The following is a 17,509-nucleotide window of genomic DNA, read 5'->3' as shown; positions in this document are numbered from 1 at the left end:
CTCTCGCAGAGAGGATATGTCGGAAGAGTTGAAGTACTGCATACTTATGTAGGCAATTAATAACTGTCCTCCAGTCTTTAGCACATTTTTTTTTTTTTTGCTTGCTTGTTATCATCAATCACTCTATTCCAAAGCTCATCCCCAAACTTCCTCCATTCGGGTGGATCAAATACGTCGTTAGGATCTCGGAAACAACCTAACTCTCTCGCGCATTCTAACAGAGCCTTTAATCCCTTCGTTAAGTCCAATTCCTTATCCACTCCCCACTTCTCTAAGAAGCACTTAAATAAATCATATGCTGCCTCTCTATCCATTATTACTCAATTTTTTCTCAACTCATAAAGACGTTGGTGCCAGTGCAGCTCACCAGGAGGCAGACGAAATGCGGGTGGCGAGCCAAGTAAAATCTTGCTCAGGCTCTCGGAACCGACGCTGCCAGCAGCGAAGCGTTCTTTGCCTTCCAAAGGCTGCTTTCTTTGGAGCTTTCCCGATCCCTGCTGTCTTCCCAGCCTTTAAAGGTACCTGGGTTCCTGTTCCAATCAGTCCGCTCCCCTCCTATTCCAGCTGTCTTCTTCGCTCAGTCAAGCAACAGCAAGAGGGTCCCTGTTTGGGCACCAATTTGTTGCAGCAGGGAGGAATCATCACGACCATTGTGATCAATAAGCACGATTCGTTTATTGGGCTTCTACCTTTGGTTAATATAACAGTGAATATGCAAATACTAGGCACTTGATTGGTTCTAGCACAAATAAGGCATTGTGTAAGCTCATTATTTTTGCGGTTAAACTGTGTACTTTTATATCCTCTATTTTTATGTGCTTATCTTGTTTATTAGTTAGTGTCCTTGTCTTTAATTGGCCAGAGCATGGCGCTTCCCTCCAGATGTCCCTCAGTTCCTCATTATCTGGTGCTAGTAAGTCTGCACCATTCTCTAAACAAATGTTCTATTTCAGCTCGTTGATGGGAACGTGACCTTTCTCTGTTAGCCACTTCTCCACAGTTACTGTTACCATTGGAGTGGGAGGTAACTGAAGATAAGTGGGAACCCACTATAAGGGTGTGTGAATAAAAGTCTGCGTGGAAACTGAATAGGAGAAAATAAGATGGCCGAGGGCAAGCCCAGGTTGACCTCTATGCCTGCCACTGAGAAGCATAAACATACCTCAGCTGTGGGCAGCAACCCCACAGGATGGAGGTATATGTCATACTGGACCGCTGATCATCATATGGCTCCTGTCCCTATCATGAGTACGAGCCTCCTCCAATTGCATGGAATGTATAAAGACCACTTTGAGTGGACACTTGACCATGCAAACTTTAATCTATCACACCCATTATCAGTGCAGTGGAACCCCGCTTGAGATGTGTACCCATAACAATACAGAGTACGCTAGATGTAATGCTAAAGGCAAGATAATCTGTTATGATCCTAAAGCAAAAGTAAAAGAATGGTGGTTGGAAGTGTGGTCCCTGGGGAAAGACAGAACAGTAGTAGGGCGAAGTGAAATTACCAACATACTATGCCCAGCAAGCGTAGTCTTTGATGCTTGTGAAGCAATAGACAGTGGCAAGTGGGTAGGAGGATGTGGAAGTATGGAGTGGGTGCAAACCTACATGATCAAAAATATATGTGCTCCTCTTGGAGGTACAAATCTAAAGCGGCAAGTTCTAATTGTACAAAGAATTGGAATTATTGTACTTCTTGGACCTGTGTTATTTGGTCCACAGATTATACCCCAGGAAAGTATACCCAGAGACTACAGGAGTGAGGACATTGGATAGTTAAGCTAGAAAGACTGAAAGCCCCAAACGAATGCAGAAGAAACCAGTGTAACCCACTGAACTTAACCATAAATAAACCCAGAACCTGGAATGAGGATTGGAAAATGGCCAAACACACTTTTGGCCTGCAGACTGACGGCACTGGCTCAGACCCAGGAACTTTAATCTATATTAAGATCCAGGAAGTTGTACACTCAGAGAAGGAGGAGGAACTACTGTTCCATTCTTTCCATCATGAAATGGAAACTGGGGCCAAATATGAAATTCCCACAATTGCCAGAAATTTGTTTGTGAACTTGGCAGAAAATATAGCAAAAGTACTCAATATAAGTAATTGTTATGCTTGTGGGGGTACCAATATGGGGGAACAATGGCCTTGGGAGTCGAAGGAAATTAATATTACTGACAATAATATATGGAACTCAAGCAAAGTCCAGAGAGCGAAACAATGGGCACTACAGACGAGTATCATTGATCAAAACTGTTGGCAAAAGCCCCCTGGAAGACAAGGAAAAAAGCCAGTGGGAGGTTTAACTTGTGAAAACAGTAGAATTTGGAATGAAACAATGAGAAACTGGACAACTTAGGGCCATCCTTCGGATATTGCAGATGGAGGGAAAAATTGGACTTTAAATAAGCATCCTGAGGATAACTGGGAAGCTCCAGAAGGACTACATTGGATCTGTGGTAAATATGCATACTCTGAATTACCCAGGAATTGGACTGGAACATGTGTTTTGGGAACCATCTGGCCAAGTTTCTTTTTATTACCAATACGTAGGGGAGAACGATTAGGAGTGCCAGTCTATTCCGATGTATCTGAAATATCCCAGGCAAAAAGGGACCTACAGATTGGAAACTGGAAAGATGATCAGTGGCCCCCAGAGCAAATTATTGCATATTACGATCCTGCCTCCTGGGCTGAGGATGGATCCTGGGGATACCAGACTCCTATATATATGTTAAATCGCATAATTAGATTGCAAGCAGTCCTAGAAATTGTGACTAACAAAACTGGTGATGCATTAACCATATTAGCCAAACAGAATAGCAAAATTCATACAGTGGTATATCAAAATCGCTTAGCCCTGGATTACCTTTTAGCCCAGGAAGGGGGAGGGGGGTGTGTGTGTGTGGGGGGGGAAATTCAATCTATCCAACTGTTGTCTACAGATACATGATGAAGGAAAAGCTATCGAAAAGATAAGTACTGAAATGAAAAAGGTTGCACATGTTCCCTTTCAAACCTGGAAAGGGTTTAACTTGAGTATGGAAAAATGGTGGAACGATAACTGGTGGAACTTTGGGAGGTTAAGAAGAATCCTGCTGGATTTTGTCAATAATTGTTTTACTCCTTGTACCTTGTGTTGATCCCCTGATGAGCAGAATGGTCTGTAGGACCATAGAGTAATTACGGTTTGAAATAATTACTCCTGAGGGGACAAAATCAAAAACTAGAATGTTAAAAAATTCGGTCTTGTGATGATCCGTTTGAGGAGGCAAAACTAATCTTCAAAAAAAATGAATGAATGAGAAAAGCCAGAAATGGAAATTATGGCTCAAGCCAAAAAGATTAAGAAAAAGGGGGGAATGGTGATAAACAGTTAAATGGCTTTTGCAAATCATAGGTGTTGCTATGTGGATATAACTGTATGAGTTCGCAATAACAGAAACAAAACTCGCTAAAGACACAAGATTAGACAACAAGTTGAAAATGGCCAGAACTCTTGAGCAAAATGGAGTCACATAGCAAAAGAATTTGTAAAGGTAAAAGGAAAAAGGGGGGGGTGGACTTGATATGATGAAAGCTAGTGCCTGGAAAACATAGGGTTAAAGTACTTTTAGCTTAACTTCGGTTGAGGATAAAAAACAATGTTTGTGTTGTAAGTCTGTGGTGAGATAGCAGGATTTAGTGACCACACTAAACAAGAGTGAATGATTTCACACCATCCTTCTACTTACCAGTTAGTTTGGAGACAGTGCCTCCCCAGCATCTGCTAGCTTTAGATACTCCTTGTCTGCCCGTCCTGTTTTGCTTGCAATAAATTTTGCAGGAAGGTCTCAGACCTCAGAGATGATTCGGAGAAAACTCCAGGAACAAACTTGCCAACAAAGGTTTCAAGCTGACAAGCAGGTATTCTTTACTGCGGCACCGGGAGACACAGGGGATAGCTCCTCCTAACGTGTGTCTCTCTGTTGCTACACAAGTCATCCTTATATAGTCCCTGGGCATACATACATTACGTCATTTTCCAGAAAGTTCCCCGCATGCGTACAGAATTGTGGTGGTGGTCTCTGAGGGTCGTTTACTTCTTCCAACAATCTTCATCAATTCTGGCAGCCTTTGGAGCACGCGCAGTAGATGCGCATACCAGTTTAATTGGTTCGTTAGCACAGGAGACATAATAATCCTCCTATCCTCCTGCTTATCAGTTTAACTGCAGCCCATCCTGGACACCTGCCATTCCCAGATACTCCTTATCCCTGTGTCCTGTTCTTCTAGACTGTTTTTCTTAAAACTGTGTCAACTATAACAATTTATCTTGTACAAGAATGCTCAGTGTGTTCTCTAGCTGCACTCTACTTTTTTTTCTATGTATCATGCACTTTAGTAATTTTCCATTGTTACTGTTACAAAGCCATCAAACTTAACATTACTTAAAACTGATTCTAAAGGTTTATATATTCCATTTTGTGATTTTGTGTCCCCCTTGTCTCAGAGACCACCACCACAATTCTGTACGCATGCGGGAAACTTTCTGGAAAATTATGTAATGTATGTATGCCCAGGGACTATATAAGGATGGCTTGTGTAGCAACACAGAGACGCATGTTAGGAGGAGCTGTCCTCCGTGTCTCCCGATGCCGCAATAAAGAATACCTGCTTGTCAGCTTGAAAACTTTGTTGGCAAGTTTGTTCCTGGAGTTTTCTCCAAATCAGATTTTACAGTAACAGAAACAAAGCTCGCTAAAGACACAAGATTAGACAACAAGTTAAAAAGGGCCAGAACTCTTGAGCAAAATGGAGTCACATAGCAAAAGAATCTGTAACGGTAAAGGAAAGAGGGGGGGGGCTTGATATAAAAAAAGCTAGTGCCTGGAAAACAGAGTTAAAGTACTTTTTAGCTTAACTTAGGTTGTAGAAAGAGAACAATGTTTATGTTGTAAGTCTGTGGAATGTAGTGGCCCCACTAAACATGAGTTAATTGTTTCACACTAGTCTTCTAAAGTACCTTTAGCTTTAAAGAACAATGTTTGTGTTGTAAGTCTGTGGTGAGATAACAGGATTTAGTGGCCCCACTAAACATGAATGAGTTATTTCACACCACCCTTCTACTTATCAGTTAGTTCAGAGACAGTGCCTCCCCAGCATCTGCTAGCTTTGAATACTCCTTGTCTGCCCATCCTGCAATAAATTTTGCAGGAAGGTCACACTGTTTTAAATCTTTGCTAGGTATCAAAAGAATTACAGATATGGCTGGTTTCAGCTAGTTGTGTGATTACTGGGGCATCCAACTGTGCCAAAGGTGAAAAGTACACTGTGAGGAAGACTGCTTACTTCATCTTGAAGACCCCTACTCACAAGAGGAAGACTGCTTACTTCATCCTCAAGACCCCTGCCCACAATCACCAGAGATCAGTGCGCAGACACCAAGAGGAGGAGACTTATGATAATAAGTTACTGGAGCTAGTTATATTATTCCCCACCTATACACTGTAATTATGAATATGTATGTGACTAATGTAATAGTGAAAGTATATAAACCTGTAACAAATACTAATCACTTGCACCTCTGGCTACAGTCATGTGCCCAGCGCTGTTGCTTTTGCTTTATTGACTTTGTCCCTCAATAAAACCTTGTTATCTTGTTTAGAGGGGTGAGTTCGTATTTCACACCACCTATACGTGGGAATTATGAATATGTATATGGCTAATGCAATAGTGAAAGTATATAAACCTGTACCAAATGCTAATCAGTGCGTCTCTGGCTACGGTCATGTACCCAGCACTGTTGCTTTTGCTTTACTGACTTTGTCCCTCAATAAAATCCTGTTATCTCGATTAGAGGAGGGAGCTCGTATTTCACACCCACATCCAGCCTCAGTCTTCCCTCTTTTAGTTTAAAACCATCACCCCTCATCCTATCGCAACAGGCCTTGCTAAGAAGTCTCTCCCCATTTTTCTTATAGGTCCCTTTTAAGAACTGATAAGGCGCCTGTAAGGTCTCCCCTTAAGGAGCTTATTTTCTCTAGGCTGAAGAAGCCCAGCTCTCTCAGCCTGGCTCCAGAGCAGAGCTGTTCCAGTCCTCTCCGGTTTGCTTTCTGCTGCATATTCCCAGCGTTTGCCACTGTTTGCAAACTCTGGCAGTGCTGCAGCTCCTGACCCCGGGCTAACTGCTACCCTGGTAGGGCTCTGCTCAGCAAAGCCAGAACAAAAGATTCAGTGACACAGACACATTCCCCTCCGCAACAAACAGCGCCAGAGAGTCCTAACCACCTCGCACTGACGCCTCAGGCACCGGCGGCCACCCAAGTGCGGGCACTCGTACGCGGCCCCACTAGATGCAACGCCAGACCCTCCCCAGAAGTCTGCTCCCATGGTCCCCAGCACCGCCTCACCTTCTTGTCCCAGATCTCTAGCGGCTTGCTGCCGATGCTGTACAGCACGGAGAGAAAACTGCTCTGGAACGTGTTCTTGAATATAGCGGAGACACACCATGCACCGCTTCCGCAGTCAGGACAACACACAAGCACGCCACTCTTTCCACAGATCCCTCCGCATTGCGAAACCACACTCCCCACTCGTAGCGCCACCGTCAGCACGGAACTACTTATCGTACCGCACTGCTGCTGCCGGATCTACTTCCACTGAGGGACCTGGGAGTGTGGGAGCGCGCAGTGCCGTGGCAAAGGCGGTGGTTGGTGTCCGTAAGCCCGGGTGGGGCCCTCCGCTGGTCACGGCAGCGCAGCCCCGTGAGGAGGCCGTGGGCTGCCCCAGGCAGCACCGGCTGTTCGGTAGCGACTCGCCGGGCCCAGCGCCTGGCTCCTGTCGTTGATTAACGGCGGGCACAGCCCTGCTGAGGGCTGGGGCCCCGGCGGGCCGGGGTTCGCGCGGGCAGGGTTCGCGCAGGCACCGCTTCGTCTCTCATGCCCTCAGTAAAGGGCAGCCCCGTTGGACGCCACATAGCCGTAGCTAACGAAATGGCTGGTGCTGCATGCACTAAGCACTTGGGACTGCGGTGGCTGCGGTTTGTTCCTGCCCGTGGCAGGGGGGTGGCATTGGATGAGCTTTAAGGTCCCTCCCAGTCCAGAGTAGTCTGTGACTGGTTTTTAAAACATCCCAGTTCTCCCCCTGCAGTTCACAACCATCAGACAGAAGATACTGCTCTGTTTTTTTGTTCCCAGCGCTGCACTTTGTTCATGGAGTGTTTCCCAGTTCCACCTCTCCTCGTTTGTCCTAGGGACCTCTGTTTCTCTCTGTGCTGGTTTTACAGGATTGGAGTGGACTATCTGGATGGCATTTGCTCTGCTTTGCTGCTTCCTTTAGCCCCAGTCTTGCCAGCCAGCCATACCGTCCGCCCATTGGAAGTCCTGTGTGACTATTAACTGACAGCAGTTCCATTAAGACACAAGTGACACATGCTCACGGCTTAGCCCTGTGCCTGTGGAACTGCATTTCTGGATAGCACTACCACAGAGTGTGAGTAGCAGAAAGCAGCTGCTGGGGCTCCCAAGCAGGTGCAAGAGGTTGTCCCAGCACTGCCTCATGTTTGCTGGTGTGATAAACACATAAATGTATTGGCTTTCACAAGTCATAGGTGTGGTTATGTGGATATAACTACGAGTTTACAATAACAGAAACAAAGCTCACTAAAGACACAAGATTAGACAACAAGTTAAAAAGGGCCAGAACTCTTGAGCAAAATGGAGTCACATAGCAAAAGAATCTGTAACGGTAAAAGAAAGAAGGGGGGGGGGGAGGGGGGGCTTGATATAAGAAAAAAGCTAGTGCCTGGAAAACAGAGTTAAAGTACTTTTTAGCTTAACTTAGGTTGTAGAAAGAGAACAATGTTTATGTTGTAAGTCTGTGGAATGTAGTGGCCCCACTAAACATGAGTTAATTGTTTCACACTAGTCTTCTAAAGTACCTTTAGCTTTAAAGAACAATGTTTGTTTTAGCCTTCTATGAGGAAGTGACTAGGTGGAGGGATGATGGTAGAGCGGTAGATGTAGTTTTTCTTGATTTCAGTAAGGCATTTGATACTGTCTCCCACAGCATCCTCATAGATAAGCTAAAGAAGTGTGGGCTTGACGATCAAGTAGTGAGGTGGATCGAGAACTGGTTGAAAGGAAGAAGGCAGAGAGTTGTGGTCAATGGCGCAGAATCTAGCTGGAGGTCTGTGACTAGTGGAGTTCCTCAGGGGTCGGTGCTGGGACCGGTGCTGTTTAATATTTTCATCAATGACCTGGATGAGGGAACTGAGTGTACCCTCAGCAAGTTTGCTGATGACACAAAACTGGGAGGAGTGGCTGACACACCAGAGGACTGTGCTGCCATTCAGCGAGACCTGGACAGGCTGGAGAGTTGGGCGGGGAGAAACTTGATGAAATTTAACAAGGGCAAGTGTAGAGTCTTGCATCTGGGGAAGAACAACCCCATGTACCAGTACAGGTTGGGGGTTGACCTGCTGGAAAGTAGCGAAGGGGAAAGGGACCTGGGGGTCCTAGTGGATAGGAGGATGACCATGAGCCAGCAATGTGCTCTTGTGGCCAAGAAGGCAAATGGCATCTTAGGGTGCATTAGAAAGGGAGTGGTTAGTAGGTCAAGAGAGGTTCTCCTCCCCCTCTACTCAGCCTTAGTGAGGCCGTATCTGGAATATTGCGTCCAGTTCTGGGCCCCTCTGTTCAAGAAGGACAGGGAATTGCTAGAAGGAGTCCAGCGCAGAGCCACAAAGATGATTAAGGGAGTGGAACATCTCCCTTATGAGGAGAGGCTGAGGGAGCTGGGTCTCTTTAGCTTGGAGAAGAGGAGACTGAGGGGTGACCTCATCAATGTTTACAAATATGTAAAGGGTAGGTGTCAGGATGATGGAGCTAGGCTTTTTTCAGTGATATCCAGTGATAGGACAAGGGGCAATGGGTGTAAACTGGAGCATAGGAAGTTCCACGTTAACATCAGGAAGAACTTCTTTACTGTAAGAGTGACAGAGCACTGGAACAGGTTGCCCAGGGGGGTTGTGGAGTCTCCTACACTGGAGATATTCAAGGCCCGCCTGGACAAGTTCCTGTGTGATGTACTGTAGGTTACCCTGCTCTTGCAGGGGGGTTGGACTAGATGATCTTTTGAGGTCCCTTCCAACCCTTGGGATTCTGTGATTCTGTGATTCTGTGATTTGTGTTGTAAGTCTGTGGTGAGATAACAGGATTTAGTGGCCCCACTAAACATGAATGAGTTATTTCACACCACCCTTCTACTTATCAGTTAGTTCAGAGACAGTGCCTCCCCAGCATCTGCTAGCTTTGAATACTCCTTGTCTGCCCATCCTGCAATAAATTTTGCAGGAAGGTCACACTGTTTTAAATCTTTGCTAGGTATCAAAAGAATTACAGATATGGCTGGTTTCAGCTAGTTGTGTGATTACTGGGGCATCCAACTGTGCCAAAGGTGAAAAGTACACTGTGAGGAAGACTGCTTACTTCATCTTGAAGACCCCTACTCACAAGAGGAAGACTGCTTACTTCATCCTCAAGACCCCTGCCCACAATCACCAGAGATCAGTGCGCAGACACCAAGAGGAGGAGACTTATGATAATAAGTTACTGGAGCTAGTTATATTATTCCCCACCTATACACTGTAATTATGAATATGTATGTGACTAATGTAATAGTGAAAGTATATAAACCTGTAACAAATACTAATCACTTGCACCTCTGGCTACAGTCATGTGCCCAGCGCTGTTGCTTTTGCTTTATTGACTTTGTCCCTCAATAAAACCTTGTTATCTTGTTTAGAGGGGTGAGTTCGTATTTCACACCACCTATACGTGGGAATTATGAATATGTATATGGCTAATGCAATAGTGAAAGTATATAAACCTGTACCAAATGCTAATCAGTGCGTCTCTGGCTACGGTCATGTACCCAGCACTGTTGCTTTTGCTTTACTGACTTTGTCCCTCAATAAAATCCTGTTATCTCGATTAGAGGAGGGAGCTCGTATTTCACACCCACATCCAGCCTCAGTCTTCCCTCTTTTAGTTTAAAACCATCACCCCTCATCCTATCGCAACAGGCCTTGCTAAGAAGTCTCTCCCCATTTTTCTTATAGGTCCCTTTTAAGAACTGATAAGGCGCCTGTAAGGTCTCCCCTTAAGGAGCTTATTTTCTCTAGGCTGAAGAAGCCCAGCTCTCTCAGCCTGGCTCCAGAGCAGAGCTGTTCCAGTCCTCTCCGGTTTGCTTTCTGCTGCATATTCCCAGCGTTTGCCACTGTTTGCAAACTCTGGCAGTGCTGCAGCTCCTGACCCCGGGCTAACTGCTACCCTGGTAGGGCTCTGCTCAGCAAAGCCAGAACAAAAGATTCAGTGACACAGACACATTCCCCTCCGCAACAAACAGCGCCAGAGAGTCCTAACCACCTCGCACTGACGCCTCAGGCACCGGCGGCCACCCAAGTGCGGGCACTCGTACGCGGCCCCACTAGATGCAACGCCAGACCCTCCCCAGAAGTCTGCTCCCATGGTCCCCAGCACCGCCTCACCTTCTTGTCCCAGATCTCTAGCGGCTTGCTGCCGATGCTGTACAGCACGGAGAGAAAACTGCTCTGGAACGTGTTCTTGAATATAGCGGAGACACACCATGCACCGCTTCCGCAGTCAGGACAACACACAAGCACGCCACTCTTTCCACAGATCCCTCCGCATTGCGAAACCACACTCCCCACTCGTAGCGCCACCGTCAGCACGGAACTACTTATCGTACCGCACTGCTGCTGCCGGATCTACTTCCACTGAGGGACCTGGGAGTGTGGGAGCGCGCAGTGCCGTGGCAAAGGCGGTGGTTGGTGTCCGTAAGCCCGGGTGGGGCCCTCCGCTGGTCACGGCAGCGCAGCCCCGTGAGGAGGCCGTGGGCTGCCCCAGGCAGCACCGGCTGTTCGGTAGCGACTCGCCGGGCCCAGCGCCTGGCTCCTGTCGTTGATTAACGGCGGGCACAGCCCTGCTGAGGGCTGGGGCCCCGGCGGGCCGGGGTTCGCGCGGGCAGGGTTCGCGCAGGCACCGCTTCGTCTCTCATGCCCTCAGTAAAGGGCAGCCCCGTTGGACGCCACATAGCCGTAGCTAACGAAATGGCTGGTGCTGCATGCACTAAGCACTTGGGACTGCGGTGGCTGCGGTTTGTTCCTGCCCGTGGCAGGGGGGTGGCATTGGATGAGCTTTAAGGTCCCTCCCAGTCCAGAGTAGTCTGTGACTGGTTTTTAAAACATCCCAGTTCTCCCCCTGCAGTTCACAACCATCAGACAGAAGATACTGCTCTGTTTTTTTGTTCCCAGCGCTGCACTTTGTTCATGGAGTGTTTCCCAGTTCCACCTCTCCTCGTTTGTCCTAGGGACCTCTGTTTCTCTCTGTGCTGGTTTTACAGGATTGGAGTGGACTATCTGGATGGCATTTGCTCTGCTTTGCTGCTTCCTTTAGCCCCAGTCTTGCCAGCCAGCCATACCGTCCGCCCATTGGAAGTCCTGTGTGACTATTAACTGACAGCAGTTCCATTAAGACACAAGTGACACATGCTCACGGCTTAGCCCTGTGCCTGTGGAACTGCATTTCTGGATAGCACTACCACAGAGTGTGAGTAGCAGAAAGCAGCTGCTGGGGCTCCCAAGCAGGTGCAAGAGGTTGTCCCAGCACTGCCTCATGTTTGCTGGTGTGATAAACACATAAATGTATTGGCTTTCACAAGTCATAGGTGTGGTTATGTGGATATAACTACGAGTTTACAATAACAGAAACAAAGCTCACTAAAGACACAAGATTAGACAACAAGTTAAAAAGGGCCAGAACTCTTGAGCAAAATGGAGTCACATAGCAAAAGAATCTGTAACGGTAAAAGAAAGAAGGGGGGGGGGGAGGGGGGGCTTGATATAAGAAAAAAGCTAGTGCCTGGAAAACAGAGTTAAAGTACTTTTTAGCTTAACTTAGGTTGTAGAAAGAGAACAATGTTTATGTTGTAAGTCTGTGGAATGTAGTGGCCCCACTAAACATGAGTTAATTGTTTCACACTAGTCTTCTAAAGTACCTTTAGCTTTAAAGAACAATGTTTGTTTTAGCCTTCTATGAGGAAGTGACTAGGTGGAGGGATGATGGTAGAGCGGTAGATGTAGTTTTTCTTGATTTCAGTAAGGCATTTGATACTGTCTCCCACAGCATCCTCATAGATAAGCTAAAGAAGTGTGGGCTTGACGATCAAGTAGTGAGGTGGATCGAGAACTGGTTGAAAGGAAGAAGGCAGAGAGTTGTGGTCAATGGCGCAGAATCTAGCTGGAGGTCTGTGACTAGTGGAGTTCCTCAGGGGTCGGTGCTGGGACCGGTGCTGTTTAATATTTTCATCAATGACCTGGATGAGGGAACTGAGTGTACCCTCAGCAAGTTTGCTGATGACACAAAACTGGGAGGAGTGGCTGACACACCAGAGGACTGTGCTGCCATTCAGCGAGACCTGGACAGGCTGGAGAGTTGGGCGGGGAGAAACTTGATGAAATTTAACAAGGGCAAGTGTAGAGTCTTGCATCTGGGGAAGAACAACCCCATGTACCAGTACAGGTTGGGGGTTGACCTGCTGGAAAGTAGCGAAGGGGAAAGGGACCTGGGGGTCCTAGTGGATAGGAGGATGACCATGAGCCAGCAATGTGCTCTTGTGGCCAAGAAGGCAAATGGCATCTTAGGGTGCATTAGAAAGGGAGTGGTTAGTAGGTCAAGAGAGGTTCTCCTCCCCCTCTACTCAGCCTTAGTGAGGCCGTATCTGGAATATTGCGTCCAGTTCTGGGCCCCTCTGTTCAAGAAGGACAGGGAATTGCTAGAAGGAGTCCAGCGCAGAGCCACAAAGATGATTAAGGGAGTGGAACATCTCCCTTATGAGGAGAGGCTGAGGGAGCTGGGTCTCTTTAGCTTGGAGAAGAGGAGACTGAGGGGTGACCTCATCAATGTTTACAAATATGTAAAGGGTAGGTGTCAGGATGATGGAGCTAGGCTTTTTTCAGTGATATCCAGTGATAGGACAAGGGGCAATGGGTGTAAACTGGAGCATAGGAAGTTCCACGTTAACATCAGGAAGAACTTCTTTACTGTAAGAGTGACAGAGCACTGGAACAGGTTGCCCAGGGGGGTTGTGGAGTCTCCTACACTGGAGATATTCAAGGCCCGCCTGGACAAGTTCCTGTGTGATGTACTGTAGGTTACCCTGCTCTTGCAGGGGGGTTGGACTAGATGATCTTTTGAGGTCCCTTCCAACCCTTGGGATTCTGTGATTCTGTGATTCTGTGATTTGTGTTGTAAGTCTGTGGTGAGATAACAGGATTTAGTGGCCCCACTAAACATGAATGAGTTATTTCACACCACCCTTCTACTTATCAGTTAGTTCAGAGACAGTGCCTCCCCAGCATCTGCTAGCTTTGAATACTCCTTGTCTGCCCATCCTGCAATAAATTTTGCAGGAAGGTCACACTGTTTTAAATCTTTGCTAGGTATCAAAAGAATTACAGATATGGCTGGTTTCAGCTAGTTGTGTGATTACTGGGGCATCCAACTGTGCCAAAGGTGAAAAGTACACTGTGAGGAAGACTGCTTACTTCATCTTGAAGACCCCTACTCACAAGAGGAAGACTGCTTACTTCATCCTCAAGACCCCTGCCCACAATCACCAGAGATCAGTGCGCAGACACCAAGAGGAGGAGACTTATGATAATAAGTTACTGGAGCTAGTTATAATATTCCCCACCTATATGCAGGAATTATGAATATGTACGTAACTAATGTAATAGTGAAAGTATATAAACCTGTAACAAATACTAATCACTTGCACCTCTGGCTACAGTCATGTGCCCAGCGCTGTTGCTTTTGCTTTATTGACTTTGTCCCTCAATAAAACCTTGTTATCTTGTTTAGAGGAGTGAGTTCGTATTTCACACTGGCACAATGGTGTTTCCTCAGCATTTCAGAACTGCTCCTGGGCTGCACCCCAGAGTGTGAACAGCAGGTCGAGGGAGGGGATTCTCCCCCTCTGCTGTGCTCTGGGAAGATCCCCCCTGCAGTCCTGATCCAGCTCTGGGGCAGCAACACAAGAGGGACATGGAGCTGTTGGAGTGAGTCCAGAGGAGGCCACGGAGATGCTGCGAGGGCTGGAGCAGCTCTGCTCTGGAGCCAGGCTGAGAGAGCTGGGCTGGGTCAGCCTGGAGAAGAGAAGGCTCCTGAAGGGGAGACCTGAGAGCAGCTCCAGTGCCTAAAGGGGCTGCAGGGAACCTGGAGAGGGGCTTGGGACAAGGGCCTGAGGGCCTTTAGACAACCTGCCAGAGGGGAGACTGAGATTAGATCTTACAATTTCTTCCCTGTGAGGGTGCTGAGGCGCTGGCACAGGGTGCCCAGAGAAGCTGTGGCTGCCCCATCCCTAGCAGTGTTCAAGGCCAGGTTGGGCACAGGGGCTTGGAGCAACCTGCTCTAGTGGAAGGTGTCCCTGCCTGTGGCAGGGGGCTGGAACTGAATGAGCTTTGAGGTACCTTCCAACCCAAACCAGTCTGGGATTCTGTGATCCTTTCTCTGGGTGTAATGTACAAGGACAGTGTTGGCAAATTCCCACCTGCACCACTTACGGGCTTCGTGGGAGGACTCACACTGCCAGGGCTGTGTGTGACCAGCACCGAGTGGTTCTGTGCCAGCAGGAGCACATGGCTCCTCTCACCCAAGCTCCCCTCCCTGGGATCAACAGCAGGGATCTCTTTGCCAGTCAAGAGGCTTGTCTCAGGGGTACCTTTAGCCTGGGCAGCTTCAGTGTAGGGGAAAACACACAAGCAGTGAAGGAGTGGGACAGGGGAAGAGAAATGACCATGTATAGTCATACAGAGTCCAGCTGGAGGTTTTAGATCAGAGTTTCATTAACATCTAAGAGCAGAGCACAGCTTGGACAGCCACCAGGATTGCAGCCAGGCTCTCCCAGAGCTGCTGGTGAAGCACCATGTCTGTGGGGGAGCTCCTGTGATGCAGAGGCCCATGAGCAGGAGCTCCAGGCTCAGTGCTTTGCAGTGATGGTGCTATGAAGGAGGAGGAGGTTAGTCTCAGCCCAGAAAGAGGAAGAGATGGGAGCTACTGGGGTGCAAACAGGCTGGGTAAAGCAGGCACCAGCATTAGCACTCAGGCACCTCCAGAAGAGTGTGGGGGCCTAAGGAGGGACACCCCAAAAGTGGCAAGTGGCTCCTTTGCCCATGGTGATCTTGTGTACAACTAGTTCCTCCTGCTCTCCTCACCCAGACTGTCCTAGCAGGGCCCGGCATTCCCCAGTGTGGCTGGTCCTGCCCCACAGCTCCCACCCCACTGAATGCTCCTCCTCATGTGCTTCTTTTAAAACTTTTATTGCACAATATAAAATTCTTTTAATTATAATCTAGGGGTGTGTCCATTGTGACACTACAGCCTCTGCCACCTCTGTGCCCTGGCAGGGACAGGAGCAACCTAGCTGACTGTGGTCCACCAGAGGTTGGGGGGAACAGACAGAATGGAGAAAGGAACAACTAACTGAAAACTGCTTTGCACACCCTTCATTCGCATTTCCACGCTTTCTAGGTCAGAAGAGCTCAACAAGGAACCACAGGCAGAACCTCTAGCATCACAGGGAGGGGCTGTGGTCAGAGGTGGGTGCCCGCTCTCAGCCCTGCCCACACTGTGCAGTCCACCCACCATCACTCTACGCACACTGACAGGACCTTTGGTTTGTTTCTCATTCTGCTATGGAAAACTGGGAAAAACAGCAGCAGACCTGAGGAGAGACGGGAGGAGGGAAGTGTGAGCATCTGGGGCACCACCAGCTTGACAAAGCTCCTCCAGCACTAGGGGATGAGGAGATGGCTGGGCACGCTGCCCCACATCCTGCCACCTGGCCACCCTTTGCATGTCCCTGTGGATGTGGTGACCATGAGGGATCCTTAGTTGCTTTGGAAGGGGTGATGGGGTAGAAGGGAAGGCAGGGCAAGGGGGAGACACAGTCCAGCAAAGCAGCACTTTCACAGGCAGACACATTTTTCTTCCCAACCTTCTGTGTTGTCTCCTGCTGCTGCCACAACCATCTCCTCTAGTCCCACTAAAAGCTTCCATTGTGCCATAGAACACTTGCAACAGGCACAGACAAGCTGGGGAAGGCATGGTCTTCTCCAGCTCCCAGCTGTCCCTTCAGGCAGGACAACACTTTGCTGAGGTCCAGAGGACAGCAGGGTTTCCTGCTCCAAGTGCTGGGTGTGAAGAGGAACCAGCCTGAACTGCAATCAAGTGTCCATACTGCCCTTGGGGTCCTCAGTCCCAGGCTACACCTGCTCAGCTCCTGTGTCTCCCTCCAGGATGGATCTGTTGAAGCTCATCCTACCCTAGAGCTGAGGTAGGATGTGGGGAGATATGGGGCAGGTTGTTCCAGCCTCTTTGGTTACTGCAACCAGGGAAAGCCATTTACCCATTCCACTGGCTGGAAAGAGCATCTCTTCCTCTGCTTGAGGGCACCATGAAAGATTTGCTTACTCAAGTTTACAGAACTGAGACTTCTTGAAGCACCACCACAAAACTCCACCATCAGGTTTGGACACTGTCAAGCACCTGTATACAATAATAAATGTTTTTCACCTATTCATAATTCCCACACTGAATCCCATGCCTCTTTTGCCTTGATTCTCCAGAAGCTGGGAATGCCAACACACAAGAACTGGAAAACAAGTTTTCCCCGCAGCAACTTGGACAGGCCATGAGAAACACCTGATCTTGCCTCTCTTCAATGGAGCAATTCAATACACATTTAAAATCAGTTCAGAAATTAATGTTAAAACCCCAAACCAACCCTGCTAGCATTAGTACAGCTTAAGGGCACTCCATGCCCTCAGGCCTAGTACCCTGTAAGGAGTGGGAGATGGAAGGACAGGGCTGGAAGCACCAAAGCCTCCAGCAGCATCTGCAGAATTCACATCAGTGAGGGTCCTGTAGGATGGCAGCACCAGAGCTGTTCCTCAGTCCAGACACTGACAACTGACTGAGCTCCTGCACCAGTCACAACCTGAGATGGAAGGAAAGAGCTACTCCCTGCTCACCACTTCTTCAGAAAGAGCCATCCACCCGGGCTGAGAGGAGACAAGCATGAGGCTCTGCACATGGAGAGGCCCCCAGCTTCCAGCCATGTGCCAGTGACTTCTCATCTGAGCAGCCATGGAACAGAGACCGAGAATGGGACCTCAGGCACTGGCTGCTGCAGTCCAACGTACCACAAGAGCTGACCCCAAACCCTTGCACCTCCTCTGTGGCCCCATACAAGGAGAGACAACCTGACAAAGTGAAAGCCTCAGAGCTGACAGCATGAAAAACTGCAACCAAAGACTAAGCGATCCCAAAATAGTCAGACAAGAGGGCCTGGAAGAGCCAACCTGACCTTCTCGAGGAGGCCATGCCTTCAGCTCTCACTCCTTCTGGCTATCCCATAGACTGGAGACTGCAGATG

At 48.1% G+C, this 17,509-nt stretch overlaps 1 protein-coding gene across 1 annotated transcript in view; it reads right to left on the bottom strand.

Annotated features, from left to right (window-relative positions):
* LOC136004429 (cilia- and flagella-associated protein 20-like) overlaps positions 1-10,641 on the bottom strand; it is a 33,229-nt gene extending 22,588 nt beyond the window's left edge. The window contains exons 1-2 of the mRNA XM_065660915.1: positions 10,417-10,641; positions 6,403-6,642 (exon numbers count right to left, since the gene is read on the bottom strand). Of these exons, the coding sequence (XP_065516987.1) occupies positions 6,403-6,642; positions 10,417-10,641 (465 nt within the window). The remainder of the gene's footprint in view (positions 1-6,402; positions 6,643-10,416) is intronic.
* Positions 10,642-17,509: the final 6,868 nt, after the last annotated feature.

This window comes from Lathamus discolor, chromosome W (assembly GCF_037157495.1).
Source record: "Lathamus discolor isolate bLatDis1 chromosome W, bLatDis1.hap1, whole genome shotgun sequence".
NCBI lineage: Eukaryota > Metazoa > Chordata > Aves > Psittaciformes > Psittacidae > Lathamus > Lathamus discolor.
Note: the sequence above shows the minus strand (reverse complement) of the source record. Positions and strands in the feature narration are given on the sequence as shown.